At 37.9% G+C, this 20,276-nt stretch overlaps 1 protein-coding gene and 1 non-coding gene across 3 annotated transcripts in view; both read left to right on the top strand.

The window, feature by feature from the left end:
* Positions 1-3,040: 3,040 nt before the first annotated feature.
* Positions 3,041-3,159, top strand: LOC135274514 (5S ribosomal RNA). Its single transcript, XR_010342329.1, has one exon. It is a non-coding gene; the product is annotated as a 5S ribosomal RNA (ribosomal RNA).
* Positions 3,160-11,833: 8,674 nt separating this feature from the next.
* Positions 11,834-20,276, top strand: part of SEL1L (SEL1L adaptor subunit of SYVN1 ubiquitin ligase) — a 57,176-nt gene continuing 48,733 nt past the window's right edge. Inside the window, exons 1-3 of one of the 2 annotated variants that reach the window (XM_012476905.2) lie at positions 11,834-12,008; positions 17,916-17,953; positions 18,705-18,936. In XM_012476905.2, the coding sequence (XP_012332328.2) occupies positions 11,939-12,008; positions 17,916-17,953; positions 18,705-18,936 (340 nt within the window). In that variant the 5' untranslated portion in view covers positions 11,834-11,938. The remainder of the gene's footprint in view (positions 12,009-17,915; positions 17,954-18,704; positions 18,937-20,276) is intronic. The other variant, XM_012476906.2, reaches the window with a different exon arrangement.

Raw genomic sequence — 20,276 nt, 5'->3', positions numbered from 1 at the left:
CTCGAAGTAGGATATATGCTTTAGAGAAAACGGGAAAATATGACTGGAAATGTAAAGGAGTGGAGGGAGAAAAGATGCTGAGCAGTCAAGCAGGGGACGATAAATTCATTGCACAAAGTTACAGGAAAACCTTAAGCAAAAGAGTTGAAGAAAAATGAGTGTGAGGATGATTCCTTCAGAGAGTTTCTGTGACATAAATAAGCACTATGATTAGGATGGTGACGGTGGAAATGGAAAACAGTGAAGTTTTCAAGAGCCGTTAGGGGATGAGAATTAGCAGGACTTGGAGATGAATTTAATTGTTATTAAATAGTAAAATCAGTTCTTAAGCTTGACACCTGAGGAATTCTGACGAGGTAAATGGTGCAGACCTGGCTAAGACAGGTGGAGGAGCTGAGGGAGGAAGACGGCACTCACCACGGGGAGCACCTGTCCCACGCGTTCCACAACTAAACTTCCAAGGTTGACTGGTGAGCCCACAGATAATTGAAATTGATTTTTGACACCTGATATGGTTCAGATCTGTGCCCCACCCAAATCTCATGTCGAGCTGTAATCCCCAGTGTTAGAAGAGGGACCTGCTGGGAGATGACTGGATCATGCGGGTGTAGTTCTCATGAATGGCTTAGCACCATCCCCTGTTGGTTCTGTATAGTGGGTGAGTTCTCACAGATCTGGTTGTTTAAATGTGTGTGGCACCTCCCCATCCACCTTGCTCCTGCTCTGGCCGTGTAAGATGTGCCTGCTTCCCCTTCAACTTCTGCTGTGACTGTAAGTTTCCTGAGGCCTCCCCAGAGGCAGAAATCACTATGCTCCCTGTGCAATCTGCAGAACTGTGAGGTAATTAAACCTCCTTTCTTCTACCTCCTAATATCAGATATTTTTTATAGCAGTGTGAGAGCAGTCTAATGCACTACCCTTCATCAAGCTACTCAAGGACAGAATACCCAGAGTAATGTCTTCCTAAATTACCAACTAATCAACACCTTTTAAAAAGTGCTAAAAATACCCACTGTTTCAAGAGGGTCTCCAGGTTTTATTTTTTCCTCTCCACTCTCCCCTCTCTCAAAAATTCCTGTTTTGCCTTTGTTCCTTGACTCAAAACAAAAATCACTCTCTCATATATATCCATTCATGTATATATACACTACATGTTCCTCTATATCCCTCACATACATACTTGCATATGTTTGTATGCAATATATATAAATGTCACTAGGTTATTCTGTAATACAAGGATTGATTGCTCTTCCATGTTTGTGCTTGGTATCTGAAGAAGTCAGGCTGCTAGAGTGAAATATTGATTCCTACATTTTGAGCTGTAAAACTTGGGGAGGTTGCTTGCCGTTTGACCATGCCCTGGTTTCTTTGACTGCAAATAGGAATAACTACAGTGCCTCCTTCATGTTATTGTTAATATGAAGCTTAAATGGTATAGTGTAGGTAAAGTGCTTACCACAGCGCTAGGCAGCCCATGAGTTCACAACAGTTACTGTAATGAGGAACTTCAGAAACCTTCCAGAATGACAACAGGAGTGGAATAAGTAGAGAGAAATCTCCACCCTTCAAAAATTGACGGAAACACTTCTTTTCAACTTTTTATGAATCTTAAACTATTTCAACATAAAAAGTTTTTTTAATGAGTTGGAACAGCCTGATGAGAAATCCCCCCTATGACCTCCACCCCTTGCTCTAATTATCCTACACACAAGAAGTATATTTCAAACTGTCCCACCACACATGGTCATGTATCCATTTATGTAGGACAGAAATCTGGCTTAATCATAAGGCCTTACTTTTTAGTCTTCTATTGTCAGAGTTTTCTTATTCTATTGCTTTTAATTTTCATGACAGATCTGAGAAGCAAGCCAAGTGTAATGATTTTATTTTACAGATTAAGAAAATAAGGCTCACACCTGTAATCCCAGCACTTTAGGAGGCCAAGGCAGGTGGATCAACTGAGGTCAGGAGTTCAAGACCAGCTTGGCCAACATGGTGAAACCCCGTCTCTACTAAAAATACAAAAAAATTAGCTGGATGTGGTGGTGGGTGCCTGTAATCCCAGCTACTCAACAGGCTGAGGCAGGAAAATTGCTTGAATCTGAGAGGCGGAGGTTGCAGTTAGCCGAGATTGCACCATCGCATTCCAGCCTGGGCAATAAGAGCGAAACTTCATCTCAAAAAAGAAAAGAAAAAGGATGTTGTTCCATAACTTGCAGAAGTTCTACTGCTGAGCCAGCAGATAGCATGATGCAGAGAAGGACCCAGATCCATTCATTCTACAACATCATTTTTCTCTTGTTCTTAGCACATGGAACTGCTCATTTAAATAGTGCATTTTAAAATATTTCTTTAATGAGGCATAGATTAGTTTTGTATTGCTGCTATCAGAAAGTATCACAAACTGACTGGGCATGGTGGCTCACTGCCTATAATCCTAGCAGTGTGGGAGGCCAAGGTGGCTGGATCACTTGAGGCCAGGAGTTCAAGACCAGCCTGGTCAACATGGTGAAACCCCGTCACTACTAAAAATACAAAAACTTAGCCAGATGTGGTGGTGCACATCTGTAATCCCAGCTACCCAAGAGGCTGAGGCATGAGAATTGCTTGAACCTGGGAAGTGAACTCCAGCCTGGGCAACAGAGAGCGATTCTGTCTCAAAAAAAAAATTACCACAAATTTAGTGGCTTAAAACAACACAATGAATCTTACAGTTCTGGATATCAGAAGTCCAAAAATGGTCAGGGGCAGTGGCTCACACCTGTAGTCCCAACTACTTGGAGGCTGAGGTGGGAGGATCACTTGAGCCCAGAAGTTCAAGACCAGCGTGGACAGCATAGTGAGATCTTGTCTCTTTAAAAAAGTGAAAAAAGTTAGCCAAGTGTGGTAACATGCACCTGAAGTCCAGCTACTCAGGACATGGAGGCAGGAGGATGGCTTGAGCCTAAGAGTTTGAGGCTGCATTGAACCATGAGCACACCATTGCACTCCAGCCTGGGCAGCAGAGCAAGACCTCATCTCTTAAAAAATATTAAAAATAGTCTACAGCCATACAACCCTGAATGCACCTGATCTCATCTGATTTTGGAAGCTAAGCAAGGTAGGTCCTGGTTAGTACTTGGATGGGAGACCACCTGGGAATACCAGGTGCTGTAGGCTTTTAAATATATATATATATATATAAAACAATTTTTGTCTTATCCAAAAGTGGATCTTACAAGGATAAAATCAAGAAGTTGTCAGGGCTGTGCTCCTTCTGGAGGCTCTAGAGGATAACCATTTCTTACCTTTTCCAGATTCTAGATACTGCCTGCACTCCTTGGTTCACGGCCTTCCAACAATGGCACCACTCTAACCTCTGCTTGCATCATTACATCTTCTCTTTTTCACTTTAACCTTCCTGCTTCCCTCTTATAAAAACACTTGTAATTACATTTAGGACCCATCTGGAGAATACAGGAGAATCTCCCCATCTGAAGAAGCTTAATGTAATCATATCAGCAAAATCCCTTTGGCCATGTAAACAAACATATTCACTAGTTTGAGATTAGAACATGAACCTCTTTGAGGAGGAGATGTTATTCTGCCTAGCGCAAAGCATAATTCACATGCAGTAAAATGCCTGGATCTTGAAGATGCAATTCTATGAGTTTTGACAAATATATATACTCGTGTTACCCACACATGAATAAGATTATAGAAGATTTCCATCACCCAAAAATTCCCTCCTGTCCCTTTCCAGTCAAATTTTCCCCTGCCCACCCTTACCTTAAGCAACTGCTATTCTAATCTCTATCACTGCAGATTAGCTTCACCTATCTTTTTTTTTGAGACAGAATCTTCCTCCATTGCCCAGGATGGAATACAATGGCGTGATCTCGGCTCACTGCAACCTCCACCTCCCAGCTTCAAGCATTTCTCCTGCCTCAGCCACCTGAGTAGCTGGGATTGCAGGCACCCACCACCACGCCTGGCTAATTTTTGTACTTTCAGTAGAGACGAGGTTTCTCCATGTTAGGCAGGCTGGTCTCGAACTCCTGACCTCACGTGATCTGCCCGTCTCTGCCTCCCAAAGTGCTGGGATTATAGGCGTGAGTTACTGTGCTCCACCAGTTTCACCTATTCTTGATCTCCATGAGTGGAATCATAAAGTATGTACTATTTTCTGTCTCATTTCTTTCACTTAGCATAATGTTTCATATTTCATTCAGCATAAGATTCATCCATGATGTTGCACATATCATTAGTTTCATCAGTTCTTTCCTTTTCTTTGCCACATAGTATTTCATTGTGTAAAATGTACCACAGTTTATCTCTTCACTAGAAGGTAGACATTGAGTTGTTCCAAGATCTTCACATTATAAAATGATACTGTGAACATAGCTTCTGTCAACATTTTTGCATGAGAGGTTTTATGGATAAATTTCATCTCTCTTGAACAAATGCTTAATAATAATATAAAACGCTGGGCTATAGGATAGGAATACATTAAAATGTATAAGATATACTGCCAAATGATTTTTCACAGTTGTATACTTTTACAGCCCTGCCAGTTTTATCTAAGAGCTCCAATTGCTCCATATCCTCATCAACATTTCACATTGTGAAGCATTTAAATTTTATCCATTCTAGCTGGAGTAAATGATATTTCATTATGATCTTAACTGGTTTTTCCTTAATGACTAATGAAATTGAAAACCTTTTCATGTTTCTGCTTGCATATTTTCTTTGCAAGGTGCCCATTCAAATCATTCCCATTTTTCTTTTTTTGTGTTTCTATTATTGAGTTCTTATATTTATAATATGAGTTATATCATATTTATATCACTTGTTATTTAATACATATTCAATTTGAATGTATGTTTTATTCTATATAGTATTTATAATATATTCATTATAATTTATTGATTCTTTCATATATTTTGGAAACACATTCTCTTTAAAATATAAGTACTACAAATATTTTTTCCTATTTTCTCTGTGGCTCATGTATTCATTTACTCAGAGATTTGAATATAGAGAGATAGATATAGAAATGAGTATAGATGTGTGTGGCTGTGTATATGTGTGTGTATGTATGCGTATGTACACACTCACACACATCCATACACCATACACACACACACACATACACACACAAGAGGAGCTCATACATATATATTTCCCAGTTCTATCTGCTAGGAGATTTTAGAAGCAATAACACCTTAGGGGCAATGAGCATTTGGCGGATATAAATACCATTTTCCACTGAAGGGAGAGCAGGGCTCCTTGGAGAAATGGTTGCTATCAGGGCTGGGTCAGGGAAAGTAGAAAAAATGTAAATAGTATAGAAATGTAAGGATGTACTCAAGGAATGATGGGAATATGTCACAAAGATAATCGTTGTCCCTTTGAAGGGGTACCCACTAGCCAAATCTGAAATAAACTGATAATAGTGAAGAATTATAACCTATTGAATAAATTAAGAATCTGAGAGTCCACAGCAATTAGTTAATTAAATGAATACAGAAATAAGACAAAGCTCTGCCTACAGGAAAAAAAAAACAATGATAAACATAGAAGGAATGATAGAATTAGAAAATCACCATTTGGCAGCCATCATCATAATTATTCATTCAGGCAAGAATCATGAATATATATGGGAAATTAGTGGGTAATTGTTTGAGAAACCATGAGACATAGTCTTAAAGTATCCCCTACAAGATACCTATTAATTCCTAAAGGTAAAATACAGTGAAAACACCTCTATAACTAATTGATCAAAATCATCATTGCCACGACAGGGACTGACCAACAGCATTTGCCTCTGGATACGGTGCACTGAGAATTCAGAATCATTTCTGTGGTGTTCCTACCTAAAGTGCATAACCTGAACCTAATCATGACACAAACTGAAATTAGTGCACATTTTACAAAATAACTGGCTTATGCACTTTAGAAATGCCAGTGTCATGAGACTCAGGACAACGTACACAGGCACACACTCTCTCTCACACACATACTCCCCTCAAGAACTGTTCCAGGTGAAAGGAAACTAATGAGAGGTGACAGACTGGACACACTTCATGATCTTGGCTTTTCTATTGTTAGGAAGTATGTCATTATGGCAAGTTGGTGCAATCTGAATAACGTCTATAGATTAGACAGTAGTATTGGATCCGCGTTTAGTGCCTGACTGACAACAGTACTGCAACTGTGTATGAAACTTGCTTGTTTTCAGGAAACGCACACCAACATAATCCGGAGGAAGGCATCATGTCTGCAGCCTGTTCTCAACTCTGATGCTGTTTGTTTTAATCATGTATGTGTGTGCCTGTGAAAATATTTTTCATGAATTTACACAAAATATATCTTTATATATCATATATATTTTTGTCAACTGCAACCCTTTGATTTCAATTTATGTGATGTCAACATGGCATAGCTGAAAGCCTGTTTGAGAACAGGAAATGGTCCAAAAGCCTTGTTTTGTGTCAGGAATGTTTTCTAAACTCATTCTCAAGTAATTTGCATTTACAGTAATATTATTTCGCTTGTTTGAAGATCTTTTTCTTAACAGCTATTTTGCACTTATCTATCTCTATTTCTTTTTTTTTCTTCAAATAGGAACTTTAATTTTATTTTATATATATATATTATTGTACTTTAGGTTCTGGGGTACATGTGCAGAACATGCAGGATTGTTGCACAGGTACCTACATGGCAATGTGGTTTGCTGCCTCCATCCCCCTGTCACCTATATCTGGCATTTTCCCCATGTTATCTCTCCCCAACCTCCCTACTCCACGCTGTCCCTCCCCATTCCCCACCACAGACCCCAATGTGTGATGCTCCCCTCCCTGTGTCCGTGTGTTCTCATTGTTCAATACCCGCCTATGAGTGAGAACGTGCAGTGTTTGATTTTCTGTTCTTGTGTCAGTTTACTGAGAATGATGGTTTCCAGATTCATCCATGTCCCTACAAAGGATACAAACTCATCATTTTTTATGACTGCATAGTATTCCATGGTGTATATGTGCTACATTTTCCTTGTCCAGTCTATCATCAATGGACATTTGAGTTGGTTCCAGGTCTTTGCTATTGTAAACAGTGCCGCGATGACAATACATGTGCATGTATCTTTATATAGAATGACTTATAATCCTTTGGATATATACCTAGTGATGGGATTGCTGGGTCAAATGGAATTTCTATTTCTAGGTCCCTGAGGAATCACCACACCGTCTTCCACAATGGTTGAACTAATTTACACTCCCACCAACAGTGTAAAAGTGTTCCTATTTCTCCACATCCTCTCCAACGTCTGTTGTCTCCAGATTTTTTAATGATCAACATTCTAACTGGTGTGAGATGGTATCTCTGTGTGGTTTTGATTTGCATTTCTCTAATGACCAATGATGATGGGCATTTTTTCACATTTGTTGGCCTCATAAATGTCTTCTTTTGAAAAGTATCTGTTCATATCCTTTGCCCACTTTTGAATGGGTTGGTTTGTCTTTTTCTTGTAAATCTGTTTTAGTTCTTTGTAGATTCTGGATATTAGCCCTTTGTCAGATGGGTAGATTGCAAAAATTTTTTCCCATTCTGTTGGTTGCTGGTTCACTCTAATGATGGTTTCTTTTGCTGTGCAGAAGCTCTGGAGTTTAATTAGATCCAATTTGTCTATTTTGGCTTTTGTTGCCAATGCTTTTGGTGTTTTAGTCAGGAAGTCCTTGCCTATGCCTATGTCCTGAATGGTTTTGCCTACGTTTTATTCTAGGGTTTTTATGGTGTTAGGCCTTATGTTTAAGTCTTTAATCCATCTGGAGTTAATTTTAGTGTAAGGTGTCAAGAAGGGATCCAGTTTCTGCTTTCTGCATGTGACTAGCCAGTTTTCCCAACACCATTTATTGAACAGGGAATCCTTTCCCCCTTGCTTGTTTTTGTTAGGTTTGTCAAAGATCAGTTGGTTGTAGATGTGGGCATTGCCTTCGAGGCCTCTGTTCTGTTCCATTGGTCTATATCTCTGTTTTGGTACCAGTACCATGCTGTTTTGATTACTGTAGCCTTGTAGTATAGTTTGAAGTTAGGTAGCATGATGTCTCCAGCTTCGTTCTTTTTGCTTAGAATTGTCTTGTCTATGCGGGCTGTCTTTTGGTTCCATATGAAGTTTGAGGTGGTTTTTTCCAGTTCTGTGAAGAGCTCTTCTTGTTGCATTGATCCTTTTACCATTATATAATGCCCTTCTTTGTCTCTTATACCCAGTTATACAGGGTATAAAGGTATCCTGGCTTTTCTTTTATCTTGTATGAGTCAGCACTGCTTGGAGAACACACGTGTCCAAAACAAATGTCACTTTAGGATGAAACTTGGTAAACAGCCTGAGGTCCCCTTCCCCCTTTCATCTTCTATCAGCTTCAAAGTTTTAGTAGATAAATATACTCCTCCGCAATCTATGATCTACAATCTAAACTTAATGCTCTTAATTGTAATCATGGAAACTGGAATGACAACCCAAACTTATTTATTTTTACCACTTATTAGGTACCTGCCATCTACTATCCTGAAGTTAGGAAGAATATGATAAGGTATAAATACTTTGTCCATTTACTCCAAGAGCTTAGACTATAAATGAGAAGATGCCAGGTTCTATCTCACTATATGATGCAAGAGTTTATATTGTCATTTATGCATGAAAACTTTAATTTACTTCATCTATGGGAAAGAAAGTACATTCTTTTCTAAGCCCTGAGGGAAAAATATTCTGCTTCTTGCTTCTCCCTAATCCTGCCCTGGTAGATACCTTAATACAATTGCTGACAGTCTTGCCTATTGCCAATTCAAATGGAATGCAAAGAACAGCACAGGAAAGGATATATCCCACTAGAGTTGGTGACAATTGCTCCATTCTCAGGAAAAGTCTCTGGAGGTTGTCTTGCCATCCTGAAGTGAAAAGCAAGCTGAGTTTATGTCCTCAACACTTTCAGGTTCTCAGCATTTGCTGATTGCTTGATTCATTTCAATGAAATGAGGTCACATCAGTGTCATCTGCATTAGAAGGTGTTTATTACCTACCTCTATTGAGTCCTATGCTGTGTTGTAATGCAGAGCAAACAGGTTTTCTGCAACTTGGAAATCTCTGACAATGACCTAGAATGCTGATATGGACAGATGGAATAAAGACAGCTGAGCAAATATTGAAGAAGTCTAAGAATTAATAAATAATATTAACATTTTGTACAAGTACATAACTTTAACTGGGAATGCTGGCAGGGAACCTTGAGGACTGTGTGCACAGACTGGATAAGGCCATGGAGAATTCACAACCTTTTTTCTAATTAATCTCATGCAATGTAGCAGGCTGATAAAATAAATCTGATTTTCCCACAGCATATTCTAAACCTACTTTGGAGACTTGTAACTTCCTCAGAAAGTCAGGTCCTATTAGCATTCTCAGAGTATGTCAGTTACTCGTTGCTGGCTAAAGGCAAAAGCTCTAGCAGCTCTAAACCCTTTTTACATTAAGGGTATAAAATTAATATCCCTCTTATGGCTCAACCAAGCAATCGATAAGAAACAACTATTTGTACAACATTCTACAGTGTAGAAAGTGCTTTTATCCTGCATCTCTCTTTTGAATCCCATAAAAGACAGGCAAGACATATCTATCAATCAACAAATAATTATCTAGTTCTAGTGGTGGCAAGTCCAGTGCTATATACCTATACCCAGAATCACATATCATCTCCATTCTCAGCAAGTTTGCTATCTGTTTGTAAGGCAAGGTTGTGAGTGTTCAATAGATACTTAGAGAAATGACGATTGATGAGGACAGATCTGGTTGGAGAAGTGTGATCCAGGATGAAATGCAAATAAAATTTGGAAGGATGCCAGAGTTATGGCTAAGAAAAAGAAACAAAGGCAGTTGGAGGAAAGGTAGGGGAACCCTTAGGAAGACATGATTGTGTTAATGTAACATCTGGAGAGTAAAAGAGAAGCAGCTAATTGGTCCATGCGGCACGCAGCGCAAAGCCTTAAATATAAGATGTACTCAGTAAAGACAAAACTGAAAAAAGAAGTTGGGACTTAACTACGCAGTAAATGTTCCCCAATTTTAATCAAATAGATAATCACTGGCTCTTCTGTAGAAGGCAGAATTTCTTTTCTGGTACTTCCCTAAGAGAGTAGAACCGTCAGCACGGTTCCTATTTTGTAAATAGAGTAAGTTCTAATATGTTTCTATTATATGAAAAGAGCAGCCGTTAAAAATTTTCAATACGCATATGAAAGCAGTGTTTAAGGCAAATTGATATGGCCATCATATGTGATTCAGGTTAGAGTAAAGGCAGAATGATGTCAGCGAATATGGCTAGAAGTGAGGTGCATCATCCAGGTGAGAGAAAATGAAAGCCATTAGGGGAGTTTCAGGGAGGAAGAGAACAGAGATACATAATAAAATTTTAAAAATTAAAAATTAAATAGTTCAAGTTGATAGAACTTGATTATCAATAAGATGGAAAAGGAAGGAAAATATACCAGATATTACTATGATTTAAAATCAGAGGAATTCAGAGGAATCATTAGTGACAGTATGATGAGAGTCAAGGAGGTTGTAGTAGAAAAGACAAGTTTTTGGAGGAGATAATTCTTTCTTTCATCTCTTCCAATGTGAATGAGAAACAGTGGTTGGCTTTTTACTATCTTCCTGAAAATAAAAGGCTCTCTCTCAAAAAGAAAAAAAAGGAAGACAAACGCCCAGAAGTGCTAAGATAGATGGCCAGCAGAGACTTTTCCAAAGCCCTTCGCTTAGCTGGACTAGGTTCTAGGTCTCAGAGCTGACTGTGGGTGGATGATAAGGAAAGCAGTATGACACGGTTTGATGAAAGAAGGGGCAGGAACACCAAGCCACTGCTCTGCTACCCAGTTGGAACATGCCTGGAATTGGTGCTTATTACATAGAATATATCCGTGCCTGCAGTGCAATCACTATCACCTCTACCTCCACACACATGAAACTGTTCTCCTGACTTTAGTTAGGAAAGAAGAGAACAATGCAACGCATAAGAAGAGATAGATGAAGACAAGTGTTTAAAATAATTTTCCAAAGGCTGTTGGCACAGTTTCCAGATGATTATTGTCTGGTGGACAATACTGTATTGAGATAATCTGTACTGGGTAGTTGTATTTCCTTTTGTTTTCTTGGAGAAAGGAGGACAGGTAGTGAGTTGCTCCCTGGTCTGTACCTCAAGGTACTGTTTTATCTATGTTTTAAAAAACATCTCAAATTCAACTAGCTGTGGCATTTTTCTCAGTACTTAACATCACTATGCCCAATTTAATTATTTTTAGTAAAACAGGAAGAGATGCTAAACACATTACAAGTTCCTAAAATTACTCCTTAATATTTATTTTGAGTCAGTTTTAAAAGGCTTATGAATCTGTAGCCTTGAGTTAATATTTAGCCTAGTTGTTAGTTGAATTGTAACTTCAGTCACCTGCACTTGTAAATCTTGCCCCACGGTGGACTACGTTTCCCAGGAGCACCCCCCGAGATAATCACATGAAGTGCATTCTGGGAATTGTAGTCTTAGTTGAGCCTCTTATCTCCCAGTCTTTGACTCACGCCCTGATTCCGGTTGAACCCATGGGCTACCAATTAGCTGGGGCCATGTCAATGAGACCGTGGTCCAACCGGCAAAGCTGGTGTGGAAGCCTTGTACAATGATTAGCCAATGGATGACCCCGGGGCGGGGCAATGGGCGGGGATACCACAGTGATTGGACGAGACGTCCGCGACGGCGGGCGGGGATTGGCTGCGCGCTGGGTCAGGGAGGCCTGGGAAGGGGCGGAGGAGGGAGACGAGAGCAGGAAGAGCAGCGGCGAGGCGGCAGCGACTGAGTTGGTGGTGGCAGAGGTGAAGGCGACAGCTCTAGGGGTTGGCAGCGACCCTGAGAGCAGGATGCGGGTCCGGATAGGGCTGACGCTGCTGCTCTGTGCGGTGCTGCTGAGCTCGGCCTCGGCGTCCTCGGGTCAGTATCTGCCCCCTCGAGCTGAAGGCCCAGAGCCGCCGCCCCCCAGCCTCTACCGCTGGCGGGGCCGTGGGGACTCCAGTCTCGGGACCCGGTTCTCCCTGGGCACACCGGCTTGTCACTCGCTCTTTGGCTTAGCTTGGCCTGCGCCAAAGGGGTTATTTAGGGAGGTGGAATTGGATAGAAAAAGAAGGGGCGGTCACCCTGCCCACACCTCTCTCCCACGTAACAAACTTTACGCGACTGTTTCTCTCGAACGAGGAATTGACTCCAAGGGAATGAATCCTGACACAGGAGCCCTGGGGGAGCTTCCTCGACCCTGGGGTAGATTATGTGTTGCATCGGGTCTGGAACTCTGGGCTTGTGAATTGTAAGTTAAATAATTGACAAACTTGGAGCTGTCACTTTGGGGCAGAGAAGGATCCCTCCAGACCAGGATGTTGACAGTAGTTTGGTGAGTTTGCTTAACACCTGAGATGGTCCCTGATCTGTTTGTCTGTTTCAAAACGGAGACATTTGATCTCATCGTAACCACTTTCTGCTTTTTTGAAACCTTCCGGTGAAAGCAGTGACCTCTGTGACAGTGTTTCTGAGTTGCCCCATGTTTGTTGACAGTGATTTTATGATTTGGGGGAAAATCTTGGTTCTTATGAAATGCATTTTTATATATATAGAAATTTGCTTTTGAATTGATTTTCCAATTAGCGAATTTTTATTCTGGTTCTGTTTTTTACCCCCTTTTTAATGTTTTAATCTGCTTACGTTTAAAAACTTTCATTTTGAGAGTGTTCATGAAAAACTTAGTGTTTCTAAGTGTTGATAAAGAAAAAATAGTACAGTAAAACTTTGGAATCTTAATCTGTTTCAGTTAACAGGACAGTTGCTCTGTGGCTTTACGTTTTTGGGGGACATCACAGAGTATAAATGTCAACTTTAAAAAAAAAAATAAATGTCAGCTTTTTTTTAACAGAAAATTCCCAGATGGTTATTTGAATCCCCAAATTACCTGTCCTAGTTGTAAATCAATGTCATAACGTCATTCTGCTTCTAAAATAAGAGGCCTAAACCTAAATTCTATCCATGATGTGGTTTGAAATACCATTTCAAAAGCACCAACCCTGTGCTAATTACTGCCAACATCATTCCTTGAGGTCCACTCCCCTCCCTCCAGTAATAGTGATGGTTTGAGTTAATGACCAGATCTTTAGACTGTACATAACTCTCAAAGCACTTTTAGCGGTTAATATTTGATCAAAAAGCATAAATGAAGCTGTTGAGCTTAATGAGTAGAGTACCTGCTGGATCATGGGCCTCCTGCATCAGAATTTCTCTTAAGGGTTTGTTAAACATTTGGTTATAGGTCTGGAACAGCTCAGGTATACATAGATTAACAATCTCCATGAGGGATTCTTCACACTAAAGAGAACTACAGTAATGAAAGAGCACGGTGTGTATCCCTCTGAATTTAATTGACAGAGTTTTTTTAAAAAAATTAAAGCATAGAAATTTTCTTGTCTTTCTTTGACTATATTTCATATACTTAGAGCTCCATGTCAGTGGAAATGATACACGAAGAACAGTATTTGGGGCTTTCAGGATGTTATTATAAAAGACTCAACACTGATGTATTAAATCTTTGGGTTGTATTGATGTAGGTAGAGGACTGTATTCAAGAAATGTCTGCTCTGATTTCCATCATAGTTAAAGCTGTGCCAAAACATTTCAATGGTAAAGGCAAAAGCCTTAGCCAGAACTAAAACAATTTAGATGTGCATGCTAAAAGGTAATAGAGACAGTACTGTGCTCACATGAAGTTCATATATCACGAAACACCTGTGTGGGCCAGGCTTATGCCTGTAATCCCAGCACTTTGGGAGGCCGAAGTGGAAAGATCACTTGAGCACAGGAGTTCAAAACCAACCTGGGCAACATGGCAAAACCCCATATCTATGTAACTCCAGGTGGTGGCACATACCTATAGTTCCAACTACTTGGGAGGCTGAGGTAGGAGGATGGATTGAGCCCCAGGAGGTTGAGGCTGCACTGAGCTGTGATTATGCCACTGCACTCCAGCCTGGGCAATAGAATGAGACCCTGTCTCAAACGAAAAAAAAAAACCTGTGTAAAATAAAGTTGTATAAATTAAGCAATGGTTTTTCAGTTGTCATTTTCATTCACTGAAGTGTTTACTTACACAGGATTTCAGCCTCAAAGTTTAGATTTAAAGTTTTTTACTCCAGTATAAAAATCAAGTTTTTGGTGATAATTTTGTGTTGGAACATTAGTGGTTACCCAGGGCAGATCACATCTATCCAGGTAAAGTATTCCTACCCAACAGAGAATCTTGATTCTATCACTGCTTGGTAGCTGTTATCTAATACCGTGTTTTAGAGGCATGTAGAAATATGATATAGTCGTATGCTACATCATAACATTTTGGTCAACAGTGGACCCGATGTAAGATGGTGGCCCTGTAAGAATATAATGGAGCTGAAAAATTCCTGTCGGCTAGTGACATTGTAGCCATTATAACATCATAGCACAATTACTTTTAAAAAATATAAATTTAGTGTTGTTTAAGTGTACAGTGTTTATGGTCTACAGTAATGTATAGTAACATCCTAGGATTCACATTCACTCACACTCACCCTCAGCAACTCTTAATCCTGTGAGTTCCATTTATGGTAAGTGCCCTAGACAGGTATACCATTTTTTAATCTTTTATACCATATTTTTACTGTACCTTTTCTATGTTTAGCTATGTTTATGTATACAAATACGTACCATTATGTTACAGTTGCCTACAGTATCCCGTATAGTCACATCCTGTACAGATTTGTAGCTTAGGAACAGCAGGCTACACTATATAGCCCAGGTAGTAGATGATCCCATTTAGGTTTATTTAAGTATACAGAAAGGAAATCGACCAGTGATACACTGTTCACAACTTGTGACTAGTAGTAGCAATGTTTTCTTTTTCCTATGAATAAATTTAAAGGAGGAGACTAAAAAGAAATTTGATTTTCTCAGGATAATGGTGAAAAGGCTATCATTTTTCTCACAAATGCATGTTTTCTTATTTTTGGCAGGAAGAGGCAAATGGCTTCACCTTTTTATTCCTTTGTGCCAAGCAATGTTAGTCATTTTAGTTAGGTCCACTACCAGGTATTTCAGGTAATAATTATAAATTCAGAGAGTAGTTTTCAGATAGCAGAGGATGTTTGATTTCACTGTTTTAGTTGTTCCTTAAAACATTATTGTGAGTCAACGAGGCAGAAGTATTACCTCTCACTTTTTGACAGATTGAGAAACAGAGGCTGAGCAAGCTTTTGTTATTGAACCATGTGTGTGAGAATTAATATGTGATGAAGCCAGCTTCCAGACCTAGCTCTCCAGGCCTCAGAATTGAAGAAATTTAGAATCAGGAATATCCTAGGATCTGTACCAATTCAGAGTTAAAGCAGAAAACAGGCTATCTGGTCTCTCTTCACCAAACTCTTTAGACTTCCTGTGTTTGAAGGTATGTCTGTTTAATTTACATGATGAGTGGAAAAATTATTTTGTAGTGATTACTTTTCTCCTAAAGCATATCTCTGGTACTTTCCAGTTTTGTTAGCCAATACAATAAAAATAAAAACTGGTCTTTTTCAAAGGAAGGTGTGCAATTAATAAAGTAATGTGAACCATTACATTTTGGATGTGATGCTAATGAGGAAGAAATGCATAACTTGATCCTTTTGCATTTTTTCTTGTTGCTTGATATCTGTGTTCAGATGAAAGCATTACTGTTTACTTTGTATTTATTCATAACTTCAGTCTCTTTAATCCTTTCCTGAATACTGCATATCAGAAGTTCCTAGGTTATAAACAACTCTTTAAAAAGTGTTGTGTGAGTATGTGTATCAGTTTGAAAAAGAATAGCTTATGCTTTGAGACTACCATCTGGAGTAGCCTTTCCCAGTTTAGTAACTGAGAAAGAATTATCTTATTTACCGGTAATATTAATAAATAGTCCTAGTTGTGAAGAGAGAGGAAGAGAAAGAGAAACATGATGCAATTCACATGAAATAACCCTGATGTCACAAATCATGTTTCTTGGAGTTCCAAAACACATTTTACTACTCTAATTCCTAACAGCTTGTACTGTGTGAAATGTACATGTCTTTAAATGTATTTACAGGAGTGTCTGTATGATTCACATATTAGCTACCTATGTAACCTGTTATGATGCAGTACTAAATTTAGCAATTTAGTGATTTAGAGTTCCAACTAATCTAAAGTTTCAGTATTTAATGTCTGTTCTTGATATATTAACTAGTTCAAGTTTGTGATTAATCGCATGTACTTACAATACAACTTTGATATAGAGATGATTTTTTTTATTTATCCAAAGATTTGCTGAGAATGGAATTTGAACCACATGTTAGAAATCGGGCTTTGGGTAATACTTATGAATAAGTTAGCATGAAGGACAATTGTTAATTGACATCATTGCCTAATGTTATGGGCACTATGGGACTAATATGTGCCATACCCTTATCTCCACCTGCCAGACGTAATACATACTTTGAAGGTAATCTGAAAGTGGGTGAATATGAATAGTAGCTATAGTTTAAATTTCCTTTGACTTGTAAGCATTTTCGTATATGGCAGAACCTCACTAGTGGACTAGTTTTCTCAAATATTCAAAGGAAATATTGTGAGATAGTGTTGTATATTTTGTGCATAATTGGGTTGGTTATACTTCTTAGCATGAGCTCAGTACTTTGATAATAAACTCCAACACAGGTTTTTGTTGTATTTTAGAGTTATAAATTACAAATAATATTTAAGATATAGCCATAGGAAGTAAAGTATAAATGACAACTATAATACCAAATTTTCTAGTAAAAATTACATGGTCTTACAGCATTTTTGTCTACTGGTTAATATCTCATACAGCTTACGGAGCAGGTAATACTGAAACTCACTCCTGAATAAAATCAGGTAATTTGAAGAGCAAGAAGGAAACTTAAAGGTGATCTGACAGATTTGCTGTTTTAAACTGGCAAAGAATACAAAAATCAAGCATTTGCCTCTGAACATTGAGTTGTTGCATGTGTTTATGTAAGTGCAGGAAGAAGAGTAACACACAACCAGAATAGAAGTAATAGTCAGAAAACATGGAAAGAATAACAGAAGCAAAATTAATGTAATCAGACAACACCAAAGCAGGCTGTGTGAATTTGTAAGAAAGGTGTGATCAGTGGCTGTTTTTCATTGTTTAATATAAGCTATTGATTTCTTAATATATAGCTCTCAATTGAGTAAATACGTGATAGGATCATGGTGCTTTTTACCTGCATCTGCTTATCTCTTAGAAAAGTAGAACACAAATCCTAAATATATTTGTTTTGCAACTCTGCTGTCAAACAATAATTCTTATTTGCCATCCTTAATACTAGTAGTAAACAATAAAAATGCTATTTAGCACTAAAATGGGCTACTCTAACTCAAGATCATGAGCAGAGAAACAGAATAGCTGGAAGCCCAGAGTATGAAATTAGAGATTTATTTTTATGAACTTAGTAACTCATTCTAAGAAATAGACTAAATAGACTCACAAGAATTGGATGGAATGTGAAGAAATACCTGTTTTTGTTAGTGAAGGGTGTTGGTCCTCCTACCTTTGTAACAGATGAAGCTAATGTCTTCGCAGGAGAAAGAAACTAAACCCCCAACCCATTTTTTTTCCTTTCACTTGTTATTTTCTGAACAATTGCTGAATATAGCTAACTTTAAAATAATTCTAGGTTTGTATATCCAGTGTTTAATTATTTTTGCAATACTTTTCAAATGTTTTCTTTAATAGTAACTGTAATTTCCCAACAAGAAAGATTACTAAATTGTCTTAAAATTTCTTTGCAGATGAAGAAGGCAGCCAGGATGAATCCTTAGATTCCAAGGTGTGTACTAAAATGCGTGTTGGCTAGTATTTTCTGCCCAATTTAAAAGCATGAATTATGTATCTTAGAAATGATATGAAATCTACAACTTTTGAGTAATAGAATTAAATTAAAAAGGACAGAAAAAAACAGATGATATTAGTATTAGTTCTAGTTTATTTGGAGGAAGAAAAAAAATCACTGACCTACAAAAGGGAATAGTAAATATATCATTTCAACTTGAATGTGCTGTGTGTGTGTGTGTGTGTGTGTGTGTGTGTGTGTGTGTGTGTCTAAGTTCAAAGATTTAACCTGTGTCATTTGTTTCCACTTAGCAGTTTTCAAAAATAAATCCAATGAATTAATGCACTTTCTGGTTGATTGAGCTCTCCCATCCGAGTACTAACCAAGTCCAACCCTGCAATCAGTTATGAGCTCTGATCTTTAGATTTGAGGGAATGTAGATAAAAGCAGGAAGTAGAAGTATAAGGTATGTTGGGGGCATGTGGAGGAGAAGCTAACCTAGACTTTGGCAATTAAGGAAGGCTTCCAGGGGAAATAAAATCTTAAGTTGAAATTCAAAAAGACTGCAAGTTAGGCAGGTGATGAAGGCACATGATGGACACATGCCAAAGCCTATAGAGATGAGTGAGTGTGGCACTTCAGGGAACTGAAGGAGATATGTTATCTGGATTAGTAAAAAATAATGGTCAAATAGGACTGGGGAAAGTCTTGGCATTGTTGATAACTAAAAAATACTTTATGTTTTCAGACTACTTTGACATCAGATGAGTCAGTAAACGACCATACTACTGCAGGCAGAGTAGTTGCTGGTCAAATATTTCTTGATTCAGAAGAATCCGAATTAGAATCCTCTATTCAAGAAGATGAAGATAGCCTCAAGAGCCAGGAGGGGGAAAGTGTCACAGAAGATATCAGCTTTCTAGAGTCTCCAAATCCAGAAAACAGGGACTATGAAGAGCCAAAGAAAGTACGGAAACCAGGTAGTCTGGATATTTTTCTTGCTTTTTGATTTATTTAGGAGACAACTGAAATTTTTAGGCTAATGAACAAAGAGGGTGAAGAAGACTGGCTTCACTGCTTATTACCCACAAATAATATATAGAGTGTAGTTTTATGGGAATTTCTAGATTTTAATATACCAAAATTACTCACTTAATAGATTTGACCCAAGTTACATAAGCTGAATTCAATAGATGGGATTGTATTTATCTTTTTATTAATAGCCTAATACTTCTTTTTGGACTCTTAGTATGTAAATGTATTTCTCACTGTGAAATTTTAAAAAATAATCTGTCGGGGTAGTGTACAAAACAGAAACTCAAGAAGAATTGTCTAACATGCCACTGTGGTTATTTTCAGGATTGTAGTAGGATTATTACTACAAGAACCTTGTCGATCATCTTAGGTGATTTGATTGGGTGTCTATCCCTCTGCAGTTGAAGTGTATGTGTACTTCAGTCCTATTCTAACATTCACCATCTTGAAGCCTCTACTTTTCAATTTAAAACTTGATCTTTTTCACAATAGTCTTCTAAATATCAGTCCTTTTAGATATTAATTATTAATGTATCAGTTCTACCATGTCCTGCTACCCATCTGTCCTTTAGTTTATTATTTCAACGATCACTGCCTTATCTGTTTATTATTCCACTACTAGCCACTCTAAGGAACTGATTCAAATTTGAACTTTTTTAAAAAATAGATTTTTTTTTTTTACTATAAATATACCATTCTCATGAAGAGAAAAACCGTTTTTTAAAAATTAAAAGTACCTGAATCCCATCAACCAGAAAAAACAGCTACTCACATCATGGAAAATATTCTCTTAGGATTTTTTAGGTGTACCAATAGTTTTAAAAAGAAAAGTAAATTGGGTCAAAATGCGTATGCTATTTTGCAGCCTGCATTTTGCTTTTAACAGTTTACCGTAAACATTTTCCCATGTCATTTAACATTGTTTTGCAATTTGATAGTTGATGGCTATAAAAAATTTGATACATAAATATACAATACGACAAAACCAAAACGTTTACATTTTGCCAGTAGATCATTTTAGATGTATTTTTGTGTATATCTGTGAAATTTTCTTAGAATTCTTAAAAGTAAATTTGCTGAATTGAATGTAAAAGTTTAAAAGACAGTTGATATACATTGTTAAATTGTTCTTCAGAAAAGTAAATCTGCTTACTTCCTTTGAAAATACCTCTTTTTCTATACCTCAGCCAAGTGTGTATTACCATTTTTAAATTTTTACTAAATAATTTAATTCATTCTTCATTTTTTAATTAGGGATTTTTTTATTTTTTTATTTTTATTTTTC

This window comes from Aotus nancymaae, unplaced genomic scaffold, assembly GCF_030222135.1.
Source record: "Aotus nancymaae isolate 86718 unplaced genomic scaffold, 86718_ANA_hifiasm-v0.15.2.pri h1tg000011l, whole genome shotgun sequence".
In the NCBI taxonomy this organism is placed as follows: Eukaryota; Metazoa; Chordata; class Mammalia; order Primates; family Aotidae; genus Aotus; species Aotus nancymaae.
Note: the sequence above shows the minus strand (reverse complement) of the source record. Positions and strands in the feature narration are given on the sequence as shown.